Source organism: Pithys albifrons, chromosome 6 (genome assembly GCF_047495875.1).
Source record: "Pithys albifrons albifrons isolate INPA30051 chromosome 6, PitAlb_v1, whole genome shotgun sequence".
NCBI classification, from domain to species: Eukaryota; Metazoa; Chordata; class Aves; order Passeriformes; family Thamnophilidae; genus Pithys; species Pithys albifrons.
This window is the reverse complement of record NC_092463.1, coordinates 7,648,006-7,672,315: the sequence shown is the minus strand read 5'-3', so window position 1 is coordinate 7,672,315 and position 24,310 is coordinate 7,648,006. Positions and strand designations below refer to the sequence as shown.

Genomic DNA, 24,310 nt, shown 5'->3' with positions numbered 1-24,310 from the left:
ATGTTAGCCAGGAGGACTGAAAAGTGCATCAAGCATAATAAGGAATTTCCTTTTTAAAAGCTCCCCTATGAGATGTGTTTGCTCACGTTCACTCAGGATAATAAACTTCATTTGGAAACAGCTTCCCTCCTGGGGTGGGCGGTGGGTTCTAATTACAATCCACTTCTGCATTAAAGCCAAGCGAGGCCCCTCAGTGTGAGGAGCTTTTCCCTGGTTGCAGTTGGAGGCAGGAGGGAGGGGAACAGGCAGCAGAGAAGAGAATGGCTAATGAAAGGATGGGGAATGTGTGCACTGCCTCAGGGGTGGTGTGATGGAGGCAACCTCCCAGCAACTCCATTTGGGAACACTTTGCATGGAATTCAATTATTCCTGATGCTCCAGGGGCAGATGGCGGCTCCAAAGGCTGTGGTGCAAGGGAAATAAATCACAGGGTCTGTGGCAAGCCCAGGAGCTAGTCAGAAGGTGGGTAAGCTTGACAGAAGATCCTGGCCCAGCTGGAGCTTTTTTTCTCTCTGGGCCCACACTCAAATGCTGGTGACATGCAACAAGCCAACCAAGCAACACTTTCTCCTTTCACTTCTGTCCCTTGCACTACTCAAGAAAATAAATCTGTGTTATTTCTTATATGATGTGATGCAAGACTCTCATTATAGCACAGCTCACGGGACGGATGGTCATAACACCAACTAAGGGCTCTAGGCCCACAAATAGCCCTACAGAGAACAAATTTGTACATAATTAGTTTTTTCTCTAGGCAACAGAAGGAGAAGACAACCTTCCAGTACTTAGAAAACATTAAGTGTCCTCTGTGTCCTATTTAATAGGACATGACCTGGCATACTTAGCTGCAAAGGTAAGAGTTAAAAAAACAACCTATTTATGTATCATCTCTGCAAGACCCAGACTAGGAACAGATCACATCTCAAGGGGGTGAAAATGCAGGTTAGCAAACATTCCCCTCTGGAAATGCTCGAGGCTGTTTTTCTGGCCCTCATGCCTTGTCGCTGCCAGTCCTGCCATGCACAGCAAACCCTCAAACAGTTCATGCCTGATCCAGGGCTGTGCCTCCCTGCAGGAGGTGGACTAGCAACCTCTTGAACCATCTCTCTCAAGCACATGGCTATGATCTCATGCTAAACTAAAATGAGGCTAATCTTAGCATAAATTTGCACTTATCCCATCTTTCATAAGCATAAAATGAAGGTGGAGCACAGAGCTCTTGCAGGAAAGCAGTGTAGCAGGGAAGATTAAATGTAGGAACTGACAGCAGACTTGGCAGCAACCACTCTGGCAACCTGCTTGGAGGGAAGGCTTGGCCAAGGAGCTGCAGGTGAAGAGGTCCTGTTAGCCAGGCAGGGGGCTGGGGCAGCCATGGGGGAACAACCCTTTCAACCCCCTAAAAAGGACCTGAGTGTGCTCTGCAGACCTGGCTGCCAGTAAATCCTCAGCACCATCAAAAGGAAAATTTTAGGAGGCTGTGAATACATCTCAAATACTCTTGTAACTATTTAAACTATTCTGTCTGCTTGTGTCAAAACCAAGTAACTTTGATATAATTATTCTCCTCTCCTGAATAACTGAAGAGATATATATCTCTCTCTCTCTCTATACATACACATATATATATATACACAGTATCTGTGTACTACAGATTCTCCCCTGCGTTGGTGCACACCTACATCCTGATCCTCCCAGTTCTCACCAAATCAGAATGTTTTTAGATTCAGTTCTGACACAAGCAGATGGGCCTCACAAGTTTTAATTCAGATATTCTGCAGTCAGATGCAAGTACATCAAATTCACAGAATAATTCAGGTAGTTTATTTCCTACAGATGACATACATCATCTAGGGAAGGAAACCAGATTAAATGCACACACACCCCCTGGTGCATTGCAGGCAACTTATTACTGCAATAATCACTCCTACTTGTCAATACAAGGATTGCTGCTTGTGTGCAGTTAATCACAGAAATAAGTTCTAATTCAGTAGTCTCAGTGCATACATTAAAATCCAAAAAGTTGAAGTCTTTGCCAGTTTATTTGTATTAGTTAAAAAGATCAGCAGCAGTGCTATGTTCATGTTACAAAATGATTTTTGGCCTGCGGACAAAACCTGCTACAAGTCACTTGATCAGTATTCATGTTGTCTCCATTCACCAAAACAGTACCTTTGGAAATAAGGCTTGTCACTGGTGTAACTGCACTTAATGTGAAGCATAAAATGGTTCAAAAGACACATTTGGTACAAGCCACAGATATGGGCAAGAGATCCAGTCCCTACAGATCTGATATCCAGAGGTTTCACTCCATTAACAGTAGAATACAGTAGTTGCAGATGGGCTTTCTAACACAGAAATCTGACGTTGCTCAGGTGCCTGCAGGAAGAATCCACAGCAGCAGACAGGGCAAGCACTTCTGGAGACAGATGAGGAGCAAAGGGGATTCCTCCTTGCTCCCTCTTTTAAATGACGTTGGTGCAGTTTCAGAGCACGGCGGTTTCCCCCACAGTTCAAGAAGTGGAACAGAGAAGTCAGTATGGCAAGTGGGAAACTGCAGTGTACAAGACCTTTCAAAGATAATATATGCTACAAAACCCCTATGGTTAAGACAATTAAGTCTTGAGACTGTTTCAAAGAGCTCCAGCTTTAGGATTTTTAATTATTAAAATCATGTCACTGAATCAAAAGAGGTCACTAAACCCAAGTTTCTGTATTCTGCTTCTGCTACAATTTTGAAGTGGGAGGTCTGTAGAGGAAGTATGGTTTATATGCTCAGTGTCACCTAGCTTGGAACATAGCAGTTTAAAAAATTATTACAGATTAAAAGTTAGCAGTTGATTCTTCAGCACTCCTCCTTCCAGTCAGTTCTTGCACTACATTCTCAGTCATATCTTGTTCTGATTTAAAAAAGAGATCAGGGCACAAGTTCCATTTACATGACTCATCAGGTGTTCTTCTGGGAGCTAAAAACAAAAATAAATTTAATTACTATTATATACAACTGCAGGCAACTTTCAGGCTGAATTATCATTAAATGTCATTTGGAAACATATGGCATAATACAGGATTGGCTTAACTCCATTATCTTAAGATGAGAAATAAAGCCCAAATATTGAAAGCCTTCAAGAAGGCACCTACCTTTGGTTAATTCTTCCTTTCAGAAGAGCCCATTTACTCCTCCTGACACTGGGTCCAAGTCTATATCATAGAAACAGGGTCTTGTAGGAAGTCCTGGCATAGTGCTCATCTGGACAACAAGAGAGAGAGTGTTAAAATGGCAGTGGCATCACTTTGTGCACAAGATACTGAAGACAACAATGGTGGCAGCCGGGGCAGCTCCTCGCACACAAAGACACCAGCAGGACGGTGGTCACGGACTGTTTTGAAGCACACTGTGAGAACAGGAACTCCTGGATCAGTAGACAGATCTGAGGTTTTCTCTTTTCATGATGAAGATTAAGTTTTGTTTCTGCAGCTGCCAGTGACTGAGGCCAAGATTTGGCAAAGTACTTGGGTATCCAGCTGACCAGGTCACTGTTGGAGGAGCATTCATGGACTTTGCTGTGGTGAGACAATTACTCAGGGCAGTTTTCTGGGTGCTAAAGTGAGGATACATATTTCAATGCAACTTTGCCAACTGTGAAGTCTGAGTTGATTACAACTCTTCAAGAGTCTAGAACTAGAAATATTAAATAATTAGGAATAATTACTGTTGAGAAGAGAGCTTAAATAGTTCGGGACTTGATTTGTTTTTCTAAACTAGGATAAAGCTTAGAAGAGAGATGAAGAGGTCAGTTCTCCTGACTGGAACATTTTCAGGAGGGCTGTGCAGTGGCAGAGCTCATAAAACACCTTCCAGCACTAGGCTTGCCTCAGGCCAGTCCTCTCTGCTTGTCCCACTGCCGAGTACCCAGTTTCAGGTATGCAGAATGCAAGGCTGGCAGGAACTACACTTGGCCTGATTTATTCATGCAGCTGAGAACATTTCCCCTTCCCTAACTCAGCATTCAGCCCAGCAGCACACATAGGCCAAACACGGATGCTCTACAAAAGTGGACAACTTGTGCCCATGTTTGGTAGTTTGTGTCAGTGGTCATTAACCGCTTTAATAAAAAAGGACACCTTGAAAGGTCTCATTTTCTATTTGCATCACCCAGCCTCAGCTTTCACAGTCAGTATTGTTATGCCTGTCTCCATTAGATGAAAGATCTCTTTGGCAACCTGGTATTTTCTTCCTGAGCAAGTATTTTGCACGCTAATCAAATTACCTCCCCATCTTTTTTTTTGATAATAAGCTAAGCAAGGAGGCAGAGCTCTGTTGGTGAGGCCTTTTCTGCCGTTCTCAAAACTGTTTCGGCAGCTTTTGGAGTTCCAGCCCATTGTCCTAAGCTGTTGACAAGTGCTAACTCCAGTGCCACATGTGCAGTACCACTGCAGGTCTTTCACAGCTTATGCAGAGGCAAAAATGACTTCAGGTCTCCTCTGTAATGAATTCTAGGGCTGCACTAGGTTTTTGTCAGAGCCACTGCCTTCCAGACAGACAATAGGGGGGACACAGAGAAGACCCTCGTTCCTTATTTTTCTGCTTAGCTGTATGAATATTTTGCTCTTAAGAACCTCTCACAAAGGTATTAAGAGGTTCAAGAGCCCGGAGGGGTTTTCCTATTCTCACCTGCCAGTCTCTGGTCATGCAGAGCAAGAAATTTCCTATTTATTTATGTGTCACTGAAGAATCATGGAGCTTTGCAGATCTCCACCTCCAGATTCAGAGGGCCACAGCAGGAGCTGAGAGAGTGACATTCAACAGAGTAGGAGGTGCTGAAGATATGCCTGACTTTGGCATTTCTTGTACCTTCTGTTTTGAAATGAACAGCCAATTTTTCATCCTCTCCAATCCATAGGGCATCCCACAGTGGCTACTCTGCTATCTATAACTTAAAGGCAGTCTGCTTAAACCCTAAATTTTCATACTGTGCAGAGTAACTTCCATTCAGGCTACTAATTTGCTGTACAAGTATCCACAATGCTTAACGTACTCAGTTATTTTCAAAGCTGACATTCTCCTCCTCCCCTTTAATACCACATGTGCTCAAAAAGAATTCTCACTATTTACTTACAAGAAAAATTAGCCCACATGGTTATCAAACCCCTTGCAAGATTTCAAACAAAACTAAGGCCAACTAAACATGTATTATTTATTGCCACTTAGAAACTAAAAAATAGCTGAATAAAGGATTTGAGTTCAATTCAGCAGCAGCATCAGAAAAGAAACCCAACCAATCAGAGTCCAATGATTTCTTTAATTTTCACTTTAAATCTAGCTAACCCTTGAAATTACATTTCCTTTAAAATCTCAAAGTATTTCAACAGTTTCAACTCTGAGCAAGAAAGGGAAAAACTGAAAGCTCAGAACCTGAGAAAAAAAATGAAATGTGACACCCTTTGTGATGACTTCAGATAACAAGAGTACGCACACACTGGTGATTAATTTCACCTCACATTCATCCTAAAAGCTTCTGCACAGAGCTACGTATTTGTTGCATTTTCAGCTCTCAGTTCAATGGCTGCTGCCAAAAATTTATTCTGAGGCTAACACATCCCCCTGATGAATGGGTTTAAAATAGTGATCTGATTCAAAATGCTCTGGATTGCTTCTCAAGGGCATAACCATTCCCTGGGTTTGCAGACACCACAGAAGAGTGATCATGTCCCTAACCAGAACACTTACTGTTAACTCTAGCAGAATTAACACCATGATTTACCACATAGCCAAGAAAGCATGAGGAAACTGGGAAAGGAGCAGAAAGGAAAAAGTTCAATTCCACAGAAACTGAAGACATAAAAAAAGAGCCAAAACGTTGATTTTAATGTCTGAAAACATCTCTCTTGTGTAGCTCATTAATGCAGTGTACCCTTTCCTTCTCCAATGTTTATGGGATAAATAATAAAAATAAATTGTTGTTTGGATTATATCTTGGCTTGCAAAAAATGCCATTTATAACAGCAACAGATATGTTATCTTTCATTCTATCCCAAACACACACATTAGTCTTTAGAACATGGATGAGCCAGACTTCCATCAGGATGTGGTTATTTTATTTATGTTGGGTAATCTGGAAACCCTTACCTAGCATTGGAAGGAAGAGTGGCTCCAACTCTAAACTCAGCAAATTTCATCATCTGAGTCATGCACCCCTAATGTTTTTGACAGTCTATTGTAACAAACATGTAGCCATTAAAACCTCAGAAAAAGGTTCAGGCAAGAAAAAAGATAGCTGTTTGCTCCAGCTGCCTCATCCCCTAAAAACAACCTCATTAGTTACTTCACATCTGCCCAGAGGAGATTCTCCAGATAAGACTTCCAGTGGATCCTTTCTTCCTAATGTTCTTGGTATGGATGCAAAGCTGAACTTGAGTTCATTTTGCAGGTAGCTCCTCTTTCTGCCAAGCAATTCGTATCAAAGCTGTTCAGGGATCCTGTTTCCATTGTTATTAACTCTCCCCCCCTCTCAGCTGACATGCCAATCATGCCAAAGAACAGAAACTAAAAACTCAAGGGCACAGTGAAATGAATTGCTGGAATTGATGCTGAGCAGAAAACAGATGGTCAGCAAAACCATGAGAACCAAATGGGAGGGGAGCTTGATAAATGATTGATAGCACAGGTCAGCTTCTCTGTGGAGGTGTCTCATCCAGAGCTGTTTGCTTTGAAAGCTTTGGAGGAGGAGTTGCCTTGTTCTACCCTGACATGCAGGTTCATGCAGAGCTCACCTGCAGTACCGCAAAACACTTTCATCAGGAATGCCAAGTCCAGTGGCAATCACGTGGCCAAGGATTTTTCCTATGCCCTCTACTGGATGCTGTTCCTAGAATTCACCAACTACAGAGCTCACTCTTTTCTCAAAATCTAGAGAGATGTGGGACCTGAGGGGTACAACAGGGCTTGCTAATTATTCAAATGCCAGATGGTTTATTTCAGTCTCTCTCTTCCCCCTGAAAAAAACCCATTAAGGCATCTAATACACTGGATTGTTAAAACACCAACTGTAAATGACAAGAACTCTCCTATTTTGAGATACTTAGGAGTAACTGATTACTGGAATGCACATCAAGGTTTTTTCCTCGCCCCACAGCAGAGGGTCTCACTGCCATGCCCCTCAGTCACGTACCGTTCCCACTAGTGGATAAAGGAACCCGGCTCCAACACTGGCCCGAATGTCTCGGATTGGCAGAACAAAACCTGTAGGTGCTCCTTTTTGTTCAGGGTCATGAGACAATGATAAGTGAGTTTTAGCCATGCAGATTGGCAGGTTTCCAAATCCCTAGAAAAGAGAGGAAAATTAGTGGAAAAAACCATAACTTTTCCTGTGCCCAAATGTAATTGCTTTATTCTGCCATTCTCTGTAGACATTTTATGAGGACATTTCACTCCTCACCAACTGTTTCACCCACAGCCTATCAGATCCATTGACCACCATTCTGCATCTCCATTACTGCTCTCTCAAACTCTCTCCCTGTTCCCCACTAAATCCTAAAGAAAGAACCACCATGGCAACCCCCCAGCACATCCATCTGAGGAAAAAAATTACATGTTATAGAACCTTGATAGCCAACGTACTTTCTACTCTCTTCCCAAAACATTAAACAGCTCAGAGTTAAAGTTTTGTTCAGCTGAGGTCAGTTAATTAGAAATGTTTGATCAATATAATTGTAGGTCGTGAGGAAGTGGCCATTACATGCCTATGGGATTTTGTTAGGCTTGTAAAGGAATTTACAAGAAGCATGAAAACAAGAATCTGTATATGGCAGTAGTAAATGGAGTGCAAAAGCAAAATTATTTGAGCACTCTGTAACCAGCAAATGGCCAATTCACACACTGACTTCTTTTCAAAGACCTTCAGTAATGCAAAAGGAGGTAAATTGACAAGAATCTCACACTAGAGAAAAGTAACACAGCAACCAGAAAGCATCTAATTCAACAACCAGATGCCAGGTTCAATTCTTAGAAGAAGCAGCCATTTTTTCTATCAAAAGTCTTGTATCCTGTGTTGGGAAATCTTTCCCCAACATAATTGTGACTGCCAAAAATACATGTGGATTCACAAACTTAGTAGCAGAACTTGATCTCAGTGGAACAAAAAAAATAATCAGAGACTATTTAACACCAGTGTTAACCACTTTTAATTCCCTAATTCTCTAATTGCTGAAGGATTGGAGAGTAGAGTAGAAAAAGATCACTTAACTCTTCTGCCCTTCCCTTTCCATGCACTATCATAAAAATGATACTGGGCCAGATGAGTGAGTTCCATCTTCTCCACTAGAGGACAAGAGTCACTTTCTTCCTCCCCACATTCTCTTCCTTCCCTGCTATAGCAGCATTTAAGCTGAAGAAGGACACGATTTGAGAGGTGATTCCCTTCACACACAGTTTGAACCCCACTTCAGTATGTTCAGAATTTTAAATAAAAAGCACCACCGCTATCAGGTGACATGGAAAACTCACTTGCTTAGTGTAGATGGCAACTTTCTCCTGTGCTTCTGGAAGTAGCTCAATGTCTCTTGCCCCGTAGACCTGCTGGGCAATAATCCTGATCTTATCTACAACAGGGAGCTAGAAAAAAAAAACAGACAGGCAAGTCAGTGTGGCCAAATTACAAAGACCTGCAGCATCACAGCAGCTTCACATCCCTCATATGTGTTGTGCAGTGCCCATCTGTAGATGTTTAATCCCACTTGCTGTAGAACAAAGCTATATAGCAATCTGAGGGCTTTCCAAACAGGTTTCAATATTTTACTGGTTAGTCAAAGCAACAAGAACTGACTAACAAGATCTTTGAGACTGGTGGAATAAATGTTACAGTTCAAAAACCAAATTTCTTCTCAATTTCTCAAGCAGCCTTTAAGATAGCCCTCAGAAACTTAAGCTACCAAAACCAACTGATCTCCACCTTGTAAACAAGGCAACTCTGTGTGTAATACTGGAAGCTCCTACCTCTGTGTTATAGAGGAACCTGAAGTTGCTGGGTGCCTGGGATGCTCTCTGAACAGCTCGGGCCAGTGCCAGTGCTCCTTTGCCTCCATCTGCCCAGTGAGTGCACTCCACGGCATCAAATGCTCCTGCCTCCTTTGCCTTTTGTACTACAAGGGCCAGCTCAGCCTTTGTGTCTGTCCTGTAAGAAGAAAAATTTGCATATTTGTACCAGAATGCACTGACAGTAAATTAACTGTTCCCGACAAGATCCAAAACCTGTCCAAGGAAATCTCAGAATCCTGCCATCAGGAAGCTGCTCATGGGCTATCCACCACAGTCTTCTCTCCCTTGGTGAAGGAGGGTACTCCACAGAGGAACACACAGCAACAAGTAGCTCTGGAACTATGTCCAGGGATACACGACTTAGAGCAGCATTCCAGACCTTTTGCCCTTTCTGCTTTCCAGTTTTCATGAGCAAACTCAAAAAGGTCTCAGTACTGCAGATTTAGAGATGCTCAGGTGTTCTGTATCATGGGGACACAATAGGCTAAAAGCCATCACTCCTCTACATCAGACAATATGCATCTACTTCAGATGAAGAACCCTTAGCTGGCTACTCCCCTTCAACTAGCATCAGGTTTAACACCCCAGCTCAAAGAGTCCTTTTGCTCTCATAAAACAACCACACAGAGGTTCTATTTCCTGTGCAGTTCAACGTGCAGAGCCCAATATGCCTCTTAGCAGGGCACAATTATTCCATACAGCCAACCACTGAACACGGCACTGCTGACAACACAGGCACCTCAGCAGCTCTCAAGGGCTTAGATTCAACATTGTCACAGGCACACCTGCACACAATAATCTGGCCAGCCACGGTGTAAATGATGGCAGATACTAGCTGTAAAATCCTAGGCTAATTCCAACTAAGGAATAGATTTGAAATGACTAAGCAGAACTCCCTTGTTCATTCAGCATCTTCCAACAATGCATAATGCTGCAAACAATACATCAACAGAACTGAAAACAAGAGCTTGTGTTAAACATAACATACAAAATGCCACAATTTTATACCCATGCAGCAATTCCACATCCCAGCTCACTTACTTGAAAGCATTGACAGCCACAACTACTGGGACACCAAACAGCCGTGCATTCTGGATTTGCTTGTTTAGATTACTGCAGCCATTTGCTAACAGTTGAAGATTCTGTAAAAATGCAGGAAGCATGTTTTATCAGGGGCAGTGGAACTTTTATTCCAGATCCACTATGTTCACAGCTAATGGTAAAAAATGTCAAAATGGGAATGAAACCACAAAGGCAAACACCCAGTGCTGCTTTCTGAACAGTCCAGACCACTGCACACTCTTGGAGAGAGAGGAAAAAGAATGACAACTTCTAATGATCATTGGTTTCAGCTGTCAAGCCAAGATAAACCACTTTTTGTTATTCTTAGTAAATTAATACCTGTTCCCATTAACTCCCCACAGTAAGGCCTCAGTCTCCTCTCTGTCACGTTCCTTTTTATGTATTAAATATCACCAGCAGTGAATTTCATGACACCCTTTTGAAGCCTGTGGCAACAGCTTTCAGTTTACATGTATTTACATTTTGCAGCATCAAAGACTATTCTTGGAAATTCAGACATTTCATCTCTTCCTATGCAAAGAATAATTCATACAGAACCTCCACAAGTGAAAAAGCTGCAGCAATGTAAAGAGAGCCAGATAATTACACAAGTCCACACAACTATTCAAGGCACAAGGATGGAAGGTGAGAATTTAGTTCACTCTCCTCTCTTGATTGCAGAGCTAGGGGGGACAAAAATAAAATCTGAAGAGCATAATTAGAGAGGTACTCTGGATACTTTCCAAGACAACATTTCAGCCAAGCAATTACTCAATATTGAGATGGCTGGGGACACAGAGTAAGCATTACTATGAAAAACGGAGCACAGACAATCACATGAGTGAAGGAGAAACAAAAGGCTCTGAACACTGGCTAGATCAAATACAATAAATGCTTGAAAAAGCAGCCCCAAAGTAACATCATTAAAAAAAAGAACAAAAAACCATTACTATTTGTATGAGGAAGCATTCCCAAGGCAGCTAGAGAAATGACACACTGTAATCCAAGCATGCACAGCATGACATCTTCATGCCATGACTACAGTTAGCTGGTCACCTCTCACAACAGCTTAAGATTACCTCTTCCATGTATTCCCTTGGTAAAGGTACCCCAGCAGTGACCTGGGGAAAAAAGGGAAAAAATGGAGCCCCGTAAGATTTTTACCCATGACAGCAATCCATGCTTGATTCTTATTAAATGGTATCAAGATACAACAATCTACTCCACGCTGACCCCTTTTTTTGTAAGAAAAAAATAAAGAATAAAAGACTGCAGGATGTACTCAGGCTAAAATAAATGACTGAGACTATCACAAGTGCTCCAGCACACAAGCAAATAAAACAAGCAGGTATGAACCCGTAATATACTGCAGTGAAGCCAGTGACAAGCAACAGAAAGATATTGATTCCTTTTACAACTTGAATCTCAAAACAATTTCAAGCCGATCAAACCCTACAGGGCTTTAAGTGGCTGGATCAGTACAGGAACAGCCCCCCAGGCCTATGGAAAACCTTCCCCAGTACTTACAGCAGGTCCTCCTCCATGCATTTTCAGAGCTCGGACAGTAGCAACCAACACCACCACATGAGGCCGGAGACCAGAGTAGCGGCATTTAATGTCAAAGAATTTCTCCATGCCTATGTCTGCACCAAATCCTGCTTCTGTAACTAGAGTAGGAAATAAAGAGAAAGAAGCTTGTGAAAGGTTGCTGGGTGGAAAAATCATGCTCGGATTATATAAATCAGAAGCTTCTTCCAAGATAAAAAAAAAAGCCCAAGTACATTCATGATAAAAAAGGCAGATCCTTTCCTCCAAAACAAACAGAAAGCAAACAAAATACCCTACACTCCATGCACTTACCAACAAAACCATCTTTACCCACAAGCTTCAGAGCTATTTTATCTGCCAACACAGAGGAATTCCCATGTGCAATATTGGCAAAAGGTCCAGCATGAACAAACACTGGTGTTCCCTAGAAAAGGGAGGATGTGGGAGACAGAGAAAAAATCAGAGTACAATTTTCACAGATATCCAGCATTTCGGGAGCTAAGTACTGTGGTACCTGAAGGTAAAGAAAAACATTTTTAGATGACAGATCTCAGAGCCTTCTGATCAGACATTTGTTATCAGCAATAAGGACTACAGGGCAAACAGGATTATTATAATCTGCACAAGTGGAGGTATTAATCCGCTTAGGAAAAGGATAGCTAAATCCCAGCAACTTTGAATTTACAATCTTTGTCATTCTCCTTCATCCACACCATTTAAATTCCCCAAACACTTTCTGACATTAAAGGCAGCAGAACAAAGACACAGCAAAGTTTAGAGCATTTCCTCAGTGTCATCGCACATGTCAGTGGCAGACCTAGAAGGACATCAGCCTTCTCCCCTAGCCCTGAGCCTCAGGCAGCAAACCACAGTAAAGTTCCAACTCTGGGCTAAGCAGGTCCACACTGATTGTGATGAATGAAATAAACCAGTTTTTTCTTGGCTCTGAAAAGGCACTTACAGTAAATCATCTGTGCTCACCTCTAGAGTCTGCATGAGGTTTGGTTTAATAGCATCTTTCATCAAGACAGCCAGAGCTCCAGTCACTCCCTGAAAGAAAAAAGGACAATCAGTTTCCATATGTACCAAGACCTTGAGACTGTTCCCATGTAGTGTCAAGGCTCTGCTTTTGTCCCAGTGGGCTTTCAGAACCAGAACCAGCCGTTGCTCTACATAGAACTAACTAGCCAGGGCAAGGCAGGAGAATGACCTTCACATTCCTGTGATTTCTGGTGGGGCAGCCTCTTAGTTGTGACCTTGCTGGGCCATCACTTTGTTGCAAAGGCATAAAGAACAATTAATTGCTGTTTCAATGCTATGGCAAGGTTAGTAAATATGAGCAGTGAGAGAATAACCCTTCAGCACAGACGGTTTACTGTAGCCCATTCAGTGGCACAAAGCAATGTTCTTAGGTTTGGAAGACAGATTTATCTTGGACCTTTTTCCTTCTTCATTTTAGCAACTCAGCTCCCCAGCTCTACATGCTGGCCTTAAAATGTCATAACAAGCTGCTACATCCTGCTCAAATCTCTTGTGCAGAAATAACTTTTAAAGTGAACCTCTGTGCTCATGAGAACAACCAGGCAGACGTGAAGAGCAAACACTGGAGCCCATGTAGTGCAGTCACGGACCCTGCTGAATTCTGCTTCCTGTGCAGTGGAAGGTTATGATTTCATCCCCACATTCTTTGGGAAGAGAAAAGAAGGGTTTGGTCCCCTTTATGAAGGACACAATCCAGTGGAAACCAAACCAGCTGTTATGTTACCCAGCACTTGCAAAAGTAACTAAAACTGCTGTAATGAGTCCTGAGCCAAATGTTCACAGCAGTTATGAAAACCTTGAATGATGATCTCCTTTTCTTTCCTTTCAATTTCAACTGGATTGCAGCACTCAATTATAGGAAAGATTATTATTTTATAAGACATTCAGTGCTTTGTTTCATTAGTTTCAATCTTGCCACATGAAAGCTTATTTAACATTTAATGGATAAGCTTGAAATTTCAGTCATCTCCGGAATAATGAAAATTGCAGAGCAAGATTTCCATGGTGACATTTCAGGCCTGTGTCACTCAGTGGAACTTCAATACATCCCATCTCTAAAAACTTGTTGTCAGTTTTTGATTCCACGCTTCTTCCCAGCTTTTTTTGCCCTTCCTGGTAGCACATTTGTGACATTGGCTGTATCACAGTGGAAGGACCCAGCCTGGTCTCTGCAATCATTCGATTTCTGTCTGCATGAGGAGTATGTAACAAATCCTAATGATAGGAGCTGCTGGCTGCCATCAGTGCAAACATATAACCCCTAAGAGAACCTGTTGGACAGGTCTGATACCATCCTCCATTCTGCACTTGCAATGGACAAATTCAAAACATTATTAGATAAAAAAAAGGGCAAGAAAATAAAGTATTGAGATGAAAGACTTCTATCACTGGATTCTACAGAAAACTTAAAGCAACTCCAAACCCAAGCATCATCTGCCTCCACTGCTGATGGGCAGTAGGAGACTTCTGCTTTCTAGGATAAGAGTTTAACTCATGTACATAAGGTTAAACTGGAAGCGTGCTGGGTGTAGAAATTAAAATCTCAAAGCTGCCTACTGAACTTTGGCACATGCACTCCCTCATTCACAAGAAACACCTCACAGGGGAATTCACAGCTAAACACTGCCCAGCCCAGCCCTCTTCCTGCAAGGCCAGAGTCAGACCACAAATCTACTGTTTCTTACCCTTATCCTGGTAGGAAGTAAAACAAACAAACCAACCCCCCACCCAAACCACAAGAAAACAAAAAACCTGCAGCAAGAGAGCAAGAGCTGGGTAAGGCTAAGTGGTGCCAACTTGCTGGAAACATAGGTCAGGATACCCACCCTGTGGATTCTTCTCTCCCACTGGGAACAAAATACAATGCAAACGTGGTTAACACCCCATCCTGCACTTCATGTGATACCCCTGTCTCTTGCAAAGCAGGCAGTGAAGTACCTGCTATACAGGAGAGCTCTAAGCACCAATACTGTTTCTCTGTTGGCCAGTTCTGAGCCTGTTCTCTGTCTTGGGGGCAAATGGCAGGGCACAGTTCACACAGAGAGCTCAAATCCCCTCACCCTCTTCAAACAGGGTTGTCATTTTCAAAATGCTCATTGGAAGAAGTGTCTGGGCCACAGGGCATTCCCCTGAAACCACTCTGAAGCACCGTTTGGGAGAGTGCCAGTTGACACACTCCACAAACATACCAGAACTGTACTAATAATTATTGTATGGGCAGCTGCAAGACTTAGACTGCTTTGCACACTGGTAATAGGCATCACCTGTGCTGTGACATTCAGCATTTCTTGCAGTGGAAATAAAGGATTTGTGTCCCTCATCAAGGAGTGTCTTATGGAGAATACACACTTTTTGCAAAGGCTTTGGCTTTTACAGCATTCAAAGCCTCCCAAAATAAGGTATTTCACCATCTGTAATTAAATTTACACAAGGCTTTGTTCCTGCTCAGTGCTTTCCTCACTCCAGGGAGCCTGAGGAACAGGATGGCCAGCAGGATGCATTTTGAGTTCTTCCAATTCATAAACAAGTAGAAGCCACCACTTATTTCCCCACTAATTCCTACGGTGCCATCTCCAACTTGACACAAAGCACATCACACAGAACCCTTGTCCCTGTCCAGGGCTCACACAGACTCCCTGGATGAGGTGGTAGCCACAGAGAAGCAAAAAACCTTCATTAACTACAGGGGCTGAGATGTCATCTTTGATCCCCTATATGTGAAGATCTTTTATGCACAGAACTCTTTCTGCTTTTCAATCCAAAGACTTTCAGAAGTGATAGGATAAAGCATTTAATAACTGAATGACTCTTACAAGGTCATCTGCTGTAACTGGTTGTCCTTTCTTGCTGGAAGCTACTACCATTCTGCCAAATCTCTTTTTCATATCATCCAACCCATCAGCCAGTGCTAGGACTGCCATGATTTCACTGCTCACAGTGATGTCAAACTGAGCCTGCAAGAGATAAATGAAGAACGTGAACTCATCAAGATTCCCTTGCAGCAGTTCTTACCTCTGGCAAATTCTCGAAACAAGGCCAATCATCACCATCATAACAAAAAAAAAAACCAGAAAAAAACCCGCAGGTATTCAATATACAAGAAATCCAAAGCATTGCTCTCAGGACACAAATCATTTAATTTGGCCATTTTAAACTGGATTTTTTTCTGCAAAATTAAGTAAAACCTATTATTCTGCTGCTATTATGTGTCTCTCCTGGCACATACATTAGTGATTCATGTAAGAACACTTAACACTAACAAATTATGTTTTTGAAGGCTGAGCTTACTAACTCATCTGATTGTCACTAAACAATACAGCAAATTACAAAAAAAAAACCAACAAAAAAACAGATTCTATAGGAAATGAAGGGTATAATTCATCTGACGTAATGCAGGCACTTCCATCCTGGGGAAGCTAAGCACCCTAAGGACATTTCAAGTCAATAGAAAGAGGCTTTTCTGAGCACAGTTCATTTGAACTATTAATTTGACAGTTACTTAAGGGATGAGGGGAGTCACAGCCCAGTTGCCTTTTTTACTCTATTGATTATACCGTGAATCTAGACAAGCTCAGCTACTGTGTCTAGTTTTGGCCAGATACACCCCATCCAAAGCATCTGCAGTGGTGAAGATGAGACATTGCCATGTATCATCTTTTGAAAAGGCACTTGTATACCACTTATGCCACAGTTATCCCAGTTTAGGAGCCAATACTTAGGAGAAGGGAACAGACAACAAAACATGCACTGATAGCAAATTTAACTGCTTGGTTGAAAGACTTTCTGCTTTCTCTTTAACAAGATACTGTTAAAAGATGAAATTATCTGGAGTTAAAACTTGCCTTAGGAACACATTTTTGAAAGGACTTTTTAAAACATAGAAGAAAAGGGAGCAATTACCGTTCGTGAGAAGCCTTTCTCTGTTGGAGACTGTCCAATAGTGATTTTCCTAAGGAACCTGTCATTTGTATCCAGCACTGCAAGGAATGCAGAGAGATGTCACATTGCAAGTCATAAGTCACATCTATGCCCTGTGACAAAGACTCAGCCAGGTCACTCATGAAGACAGGATGGCAGCTGGAGATACCATCCTCTCCTGGAGAGTCCCAAGTGCTTCTCAACATAATTCCTCCCCAAAACTGAACTGCAACAAAGATACCCACAGACACATCAGACCCTGCACTGCATCCAGAGGGAGTCTACATCCCTTTGTGCGCACTAACCACAAGACCAAAGCTTCTCTGAAAAGCAGAGCTCTTAGTATTATTCCAATTGATTTTCCACCATCATTAGTCAATGTGAATTCAGGAAATTACTACAGCCAAAAAGAACTTATAAAATGATAATTTTATTTAAGTGATAAAACAGTCAGACACTACCATTTAGGGAGAATTGTTTCACATAACTCCATTAACTCAAATTACCTTGGAAACACAAACTATCAAACAGTGGCATAAATTTGCTATTTCTTACTATCTGCTTGAAATATCCTAAGTATTTTGTAAAGTATGTCCCATGAGGCAAACTACTTTAGTCTCATTACAGCCTATGAAACAAATTTTGAAGAATACATTTCACACTGTATTTTAATAGAAGAAAAAGCAATACTTTTGGAGTCTAACTCAAGGAAAAAGTCCATTTTGAAATTTCTTTTGTTAGTGAAATACTAAATCTGCCAGACCAGAGATTGATTTCTTCAGGTATTTTAAAAACCTGTTAAATATGTGACCTTCATTTGCCATCCATCCCCAACAGAGCAAGGGGACAAATTAAAACAGTTTAATTCCAGAGCAGAACCCTCTCCTTGCTCACAGAGTAGTCAAGTAAAAAGAGTGTTGGCTACAGTTGCCAAATTTGTCTCTCAGTGACTGACAAATCCAGAAACACAAACTTGCACCAATTAGCAAAGACAATCTTTGTGAATTCAGTGCAGATTCAAACCCCTGTGTCAGACCCTTTAGAAATGGGATCCCAGCTGCAGGCAACTATCCCACCAAACTCAAAAGGAGAGGCCAGCCCTACCTTCTTCCTCATTTTCCCAGGAAACACAGTTTCAGCTGTATCTGCAAATGTCTTTTTTGACACATGGTTGTGTTTCTTAGTAATCATTTCATTTAATGTCTCTTGTACCTCTTTGCCATGTTATGGTGCCTGGGTCAATGTCCAGTCTCACAAATGAGTTTATTTCTTCCTTTGTCAAAGCCATAGGATCCGTTTTGTAAATGCCAAGTTTCTATGGGAAGAAAGGACAAATAAAAGAAAAAGGGTATGGTGAAAAAATTCACATAAACGAACCTTTTACTGCAGCAATGAAGCTTTGGCAGCAGCATCTGCATATTCAGAAATAATGAAAGGCTGCCTTTTTGGTGCCACTTCTCCCAGACCTCACAGCAAGGTAAGATGATCCATATCAGGGTGCATCTGGAAGCAGAGCTTGCTGCTGGACAGCTCGTAAAGGGCAAGGCAGACAATACAGCCCATTAGGGCAGGTTGTCACCAAGCTTTGTGCAAGACACCTACAGAAAGAGTGAGAGAGAGAGCTCTGCAGTTCCCTACATGCCTTGTTCTCATCATTAGTCTCACAAGCTTACATCCCTTTCTCATTAGTTTGCCTGGGGTCACTGCACACAGCCATACGCATTTAAAGCCACTGCTTTCAGCATGCTGGTTAAGCGGCACAAAGGAGGAATTAAACAATTCAGTCACAAGGCTGTCAGCATCCCAGAAAGCTGATCTTGAACATACTGAGAGGATGGGCAGTTTGCCAAGTTGCTTAATTGAGAGAAGAATTATCTCAAGAAGCCTGATACAAGCATAAGCTTAGGAATGAGGAAAGCGATTCAGTTGATTTATGAACGAGCAAGGTTTTTTTTAATTAACTAGACAGTTAAGTCGTATTTTCCCCCTGAAGAAACAGCAGGGAAGAAGAAAGTCTGTTCTCTTCCTCTTCAAGCATATAATTTAGAAAAAGAAATAAACAACAACAACAAAGATATCATCTTTCTGGAGTATTAGCATCCTGTCACATCTCGACATTCAATAACCAGAAGAATGGTCAGGGGTAGAGTTCCCTCAGCAATCTGTCAGGAAGACCAAGCACTATGACATAGTTTCTTGCTCAGCAGTGAAGCAAACCACACATTGTCTAATGATTGAGACACTATAGCCAATTAATGTAGCAGAGTTTTAGCTTGCTAAGTAGTCTGACTATTGCTCCTGACTTCCAAACAGACAGCTGATCCAGCCTGAACACTCTACAAACAGCTGTGTAGTTTGAATGAGCTCAGCAGGGCCCAGCCTGTTCTCCGAGCTGAAAGGTTCAAGCCTAGTGCAAAACTATTCCTCTGTTAATCCTCATTTTTGCAGAAGTCAATGTGAACTAGCATTTGTCCTTAATTTCTGAGGATCAGAGGAGCTGTGGGCTGCTGAGACTGCCACTCAGTGACAGGGCTACTCATCCAACTGGGGATTCTTTTTTGTAGAGGAGTGGGCAATGTAGGGAGGTGTTTTTTCCATTTTATCTTGTTTTCTCAATCTGGGTAAGACAAAAAAAATTCTCTCTGTTCTCTTTTTGCTGAATTTTCTAAATTGCCTTTCTTGTCCTGCATTATCTGCATAACTGTCACATGGGAACCATTAATCTCTAGCTATAAATGTCTGTAAGGTACAGAAACTGATTCTAGTCCTTTCTTAAACAGCATTAAGGACACTGAATTAACACTGCTAATAAAGGACACTCATCCCTTTGCCTCTTCCCACCGTGTTACTCATAAAGCATATGACAGAGTTATATCAATGATTCTTCCCCTTCGGGCTGCATCTCACTTTCTTCTGTGCTATATGAAGGGCTACCACACTTCTGCATGCTTTGTGTAAGATATAAATGCTAGCAGAATGACCTAGGGGACAAAATGAGTGTTTCTGTAACAGCTCTGTTTGTGTCAAGGATGAATAAATGGAACAGAACCAGAAACCAATGAGAAACCAGTGAGCTTACCTGCAGTCTTCGGATCTGAATGTCTGAGAACTTCCTAACTCCATTGACAGAAGGCACCAAACGGTTGTAGAGAGCCTTGCAGAATGAAACAGGTAGTTAATTAGTATTTCTGGCACACCCAAAACAGCCTGGCCAAAGTGGGTTGCCATCAAATAGATTGTAGGAAAGGACTGTACCTGGTCAGACTGCGTCAGCTCATGGAACATGCGTGCGTCAATAGCAGCAGCGACCAGGTTGTTGGCTGCAGTGATAGCATGGATGTCACCAGTGAGGTGAAGGTTAAACTAGAGGAGATAAAACATATCAGTTACCTCATCCTGCTGCAATTTTCATTTATTTCAATTCAATGTAGACAGATGGAAAGAGAAGTATTAATAGTGCTGTTAAAGTGGGTGAGGGTGGAGGGGGAGAGATTGCTCAGTGCAGTGTGTGGAAGAGAGGAAAGAATTTCTCTAAAACAGAAAAAATGCCTCCCCCACATTTATGTCATTTTACAAACTTCTAGAACAAAGCTCCCATATAAAAAGTTGTTTGTTTTTTCCCCTCCACAAGAACAGTTTTCAGAGGCTCCCTGACACTTGGTAAGACCATGGTATGGCACAACTGCATTGCTTCTCCTTCACCTTCGTTCTGACCCCCTCATTTGCACAGGTTTCACACATACAGTAGCTGAACTTGCTGCTGCTCCCACAAGGGAATCTGAGCTAAACTGGAACTCGCAACCTTGTGCAGGAGTAGCAGTGGAGCTGTGGTTGCACAGAGCTCTGCATAAGGTAACCACCCAAACACAGTGTCACAGGCAGAACCTGTACTACACAGTGATACTGCTAGTAGTTTCCTTAGTTCTACTTCATTAAAAGATAGTTTGAGTGGGCTTGCCTACATGAGTTATCTGGCTGCTTTGTAGCTGTGAAGCTGGTGAAGAGTCTAAACTGGGTTTTAGGGAAAATTTTTTCATGGAAAGAGTTGTCAAGCATTTGAACAGGTTGCCCAAGGAAGTGGTGGGGTCACCATCCCTGGAGGTGTTTAAAAGACATGTGGACACAGTGCCTGGGGACCTGGTTTAGGGGTGGGCTTGGCAGTGCTGGGTTAACAGTTGGACATGACAACCTTAGAGGGCTTTTCCAACTGAAAATTATGATTCCATACTGACAAACAGCTTAGGATATACAGCTTCCATGACACACCTGCATAATGGCAGGTGAGTAGTGGTTAAAACAATCCTTTTCCTCTGTAGCAGAGCAGCAAGGGAGGAAGATGAAAAAAGGTAACATTTGAAAAGGTGATATGACAAAAGACCTTACAAATATCATTTTGTTGAAGCCTTGCTACTGTGGTCTTAAAATCCACAGAGCTAAAAGAGAATGCAGCTATTCACACACTGATTATAAACTGTAATTAGTAAATTCTAATTGTTGTCTCATTCTGCATACATGCAACAAGAAGCAACTATTATTACCTTGGTTCTGCAGTATGAACTCAAAAGTTTTTCACTTGCTATTTTTTTTCCAAGCATTAAAGCTGCATGTAGAATAATTAAATTATATATCAAGGTCATTATTGTAACTAGTGACTGCAGATAGTTTAATTTTACGAGATATGCATTGATTAAAACACCTCCACAAAACTAAGTGCATTTGTATCACATGGGTCATAATCAAAGAAAGCTCTTTCAGCCAGTTTGGTTCATAAAAGAGGGCTGTTTCCCACTGCTGCACATAGTCAAGTATTTTGGCTTGTCTTATTAACACTCCCAAAGAGGAAGAGATTATTTTTCCTGTCACATCTATCATTGACACATGCTCTTGGCACACGACTAAATCCATATTCTGCCTCCTTAACATTTTTGTATTTTATGGACTTGCTGCATCAATTAGAACAAACAGCCCTTTTGATAGTTTCTGCTTTTCTTCCTAAAATTGCCCTGTGTCAATCTATAGTACATGAGACAAAGGCAGAATTCTACAGGCAATTACTGAGAGTTGAGAGAAGCACGAGAGCACGTGCCACACGTGTCTTTCAATTCCCTGCCTCCAGACACAGAATTTTACTTGTTGCCAAGCCACACTAGAAATATGTTCCAGTGCCAGCCCCCCACAGACCGAGGTCTTAAGATTTCTGATTCCCAATTTCCCTTTTCCTAGTTCATGTTAGTAATTTAAAACACAAGTACACCAAAATAGCTCACACAAAGAGCTGGTGACCACCACAGCTGACAGAACTACTTAATATGCTTTCAAAAAGGCATTAAGTCATTATCACCATTTCGTTGCTGGGAAAATGAGGCACAGGATGTACTTTGCTCAAGGGTATACAGCAATTAAAGGCAGAGAAGGGAAGGGAACAGAGGAACTGGGAATTTGTAGTCCTATGAAGTTCCCTGAGCATGCAGATACACTTCTGAAACAACCTGAAGATGCTTGTCTGTTTTTTTTAAAAAATGGCTTCACTAAATCAAGCATCCAGTTCTCAAGAGTGCCATATACTTATAGATTTTCCAAGTTTTCTGATTGCACTACTTTGTTACAAAGTCTGGGAGCTGTACGTGCAACGAGGTTTAGTATAAAGAATTACCTCTTCCATAGGGACAACCTGACAGTAGCCACCACCTGCAGCTCCACCTGCAGAGATACAACAGTCAGGACATACAATTCAGGTGTCTCCAGCCCTGAGTGATATTACATGTGTTTGCTTCATGGCTTTAAGAGAGCAGCTACCATTGAGCAGTTTAGTTTAAATGCCAGTACAGCACTTGAAGACAAAACTACAGAACTTAGCTGAAGTTTTTCTTTATTAAAATAAATGCAGTTGTAACAGGGAATTACGTAAAACTCCAGTGCAGCAGAATAAAATCTCTCAATGCCATCTTTCCCCACTTAGGCCAACTGCAAGCAACAGAACAGCTCATACCTTTTATACCAAAGGTTGGCCCCTGAGAAGGCTGTCGAACACAGGCAAAGACATTCTGGTGAAGGTGAGCTCCCAAGGCCTGAACAAGGCCAACAGTGGTGGTGCTCTTCCCCTCTCCCAGGGGAGTGGGAGTTATCCTGCAGCAACAGTGCAGAAGAGATACAATTAAATCCTTGTAGTGGGTGAGACTTAAACCACAGGGACAAAAGTTACCCAGTGTTTGCAATTAATGAGAATTCAAATTCTCAGCTGATCTTCATAAGTTCAAAACTGGAATGAGGTTGGCAAATTATCACATAACTGCTGATGACTGTCCTCTGAAACAGCTCACTACTTCCTGCTGAAGGCAGGCTACTAGATGAGAACTTTGATTAGGAACCAGTCTGCCTTTCATAACCCTGACCTGCAGATCAAATCAATTAATCTCCCGGAGAGAAATGTTCAGCTACATTCCCACCGTTTGCCACAAGGAATCAATCTACTTCCCAAACCACTGCATTTTTGCAGAGTGATTTACTAAAACCCAGAGAACTCCACACAGTCACCCTACCAAAAGACAATACAACAACGGGCCATGATAACAAAATTTCTTTTCATCTTGACATCATGTAAGTGATGTCTCAGTTAAGGAAGCACCTACCCAGTAACAACAACATATTTTCCATCTGGCTGGTTCTTCAGACGATTCAGAGCTGACAGCTGGACCTTGGCTTTAGTTTGGCCATAGAGCTCCACCTCATCAGGGAGCAGGCCAACTTCAGCTGCAACTTGTTCAATTGGTTTGGGTATGCAAGACCGTGAGATTTCAATGTCACTTAAAGAAAGAGAGTAAGATGAATTTATATGTCAAAGACTTCATAAATTCCCTGCTTCTGGATGGCATAAACACTTAATTTGTATTTTAGAAGTGAAGCTTTAAACCCTCCTAGTTAAATGAGTCAATCCCACCAATATCATCTACATTGGAACAGACACATCCTCAGAGTTGTCTTTTTAAAAATAAAAAATAGTAAAAGCTAAACCAAACAACAACACCCACACCCCCCCAATCCTCCCTCCACCCCAAGAATGCCTTTTTGTAGGCAACACGTTATGCGCTCTTGAGGTATTTTGCGTATTTTCAGCCGCTCCTCGGGAACTTGACACCAACAACTCCTACTTCAAGATGCTATCTTCTTGCCATGTCAGATTGAAAATATTCAAAAATGCAAGTGTTTCCTTTGTGTTTACAATGTCCCCCTGAGGGAAAGCAGAGTGGAAGAAACTGATCTCTTCTCTGTGGTGACCAGTGACAGGACCCAAAGGAATGGCCTGAAGTTGCGTCAGGGGAGTTTTAAGTTGGATAAGAGAAAAATGTCCTTCCCCCAGAGGGTGGTTGGGCACTGAACAGGTTCCTCAGGGAAGGGGTCACAGCACCAAGCCTGACAAAGTTCAAGAAGCATTTGAGCAACACTCTCAGGCACATGGTGTGACTCTTGGGAATGTCCTGTGCAGGGCCAGGAGTTGGACTTTGAAGACCCCTGTGGGTTGCTTCCAACTTTGAATATTGTGTGACTGTTTCACTATTTGCTGGATCATGACTTATTCAGCAATACTATCAGGATTACCCAAACCTACATTTCAAGAGATGTCATAGCACCACTGCAGGTTAGCTCTGCTCCCTCAGGGAGGCCTCACAGTGCCTTCCCTCTACTCTCCAAACTTCAATCCCAGCCACA

General features: G+C 42.0%; 1 protein-coding gene across 1 annotated transcript in view; it reads right to left on the bottom strand.

The window, feature by feature from the left end:
* Positions 1-1,798: 1,798 nt before the first annotated feature.
* The window catches only part of MTHFD1 (methylenetetrahydrofolate dehydrogenase, cyclohydrolase and formyltetrahydrofolate synthetase 1), a 42,033-nt gene continuing 19,521 nt past the window's right edge, over positions 1,799-24,310 (bottom strand). Inside the window, exons 11-28 of the mRNA XM_071557349.1 lie at positions 23,233-23,406; positions 22,593-22,729; positions 22,257-22,303; positions 19,859-19,966; positions 19,683-19,757; positions 17,816-17,918; positions 16,586-16,662; positions 15,499-15,639; positions 12,626-12,694; positions 11,957-12,068; positions 11,624-11,763; positions 11,176-11,217; positions 10,076-10,176; positions 8,993-9,170; positions 8,504-8,611; positions 7,170-7,322; positions 3,139-3,247; positions 1,799-2,963 (exon numbers count right to left, since the gene is read on the bottom strand). Coding sequence (XP_071413450.1) covers positions 3,158-3,247; positions 7,170-7,322; positions 8,504-8,611; positions 8,993-9,170; positions 10,076-10,176; positions 11,176-11,217; positions 11,624-11,763; positions 11,957-12,068; positions 12,626-12,694; positions 15,499-15,639; positions 16,586-16,662; positions 17,816-17,918; positions 19,683-19,757; positions 19,859-19,966; positions 22,257-22,303; positions 22,593-22,729; positions 23,233-23,406 — 1,855 coding nt within the window. The 3' untranslated portion in view covers positions 1,799-2,963; positions 3,139-3,157. The remainder of the gene's footprint in view (positions 2,964-3,138; positions 3,248-7,169; positions 7,323-8,503; positions 8,612-8,992; positions 9,171-10,075; positions 10,177-11,175; positions 11,218-11,623; positions 11,764-11,956; positions 12,069-12,625; positions 12,695-15,498; positions 15,640-16,585; positions 16,663-17,815; positions 17,919-19,682; positions 19,758-19,858; positions 19,967-22,256; positions 22,304-22,592; positions 22,730-23,232; positions 23,407-24,310) is intronic.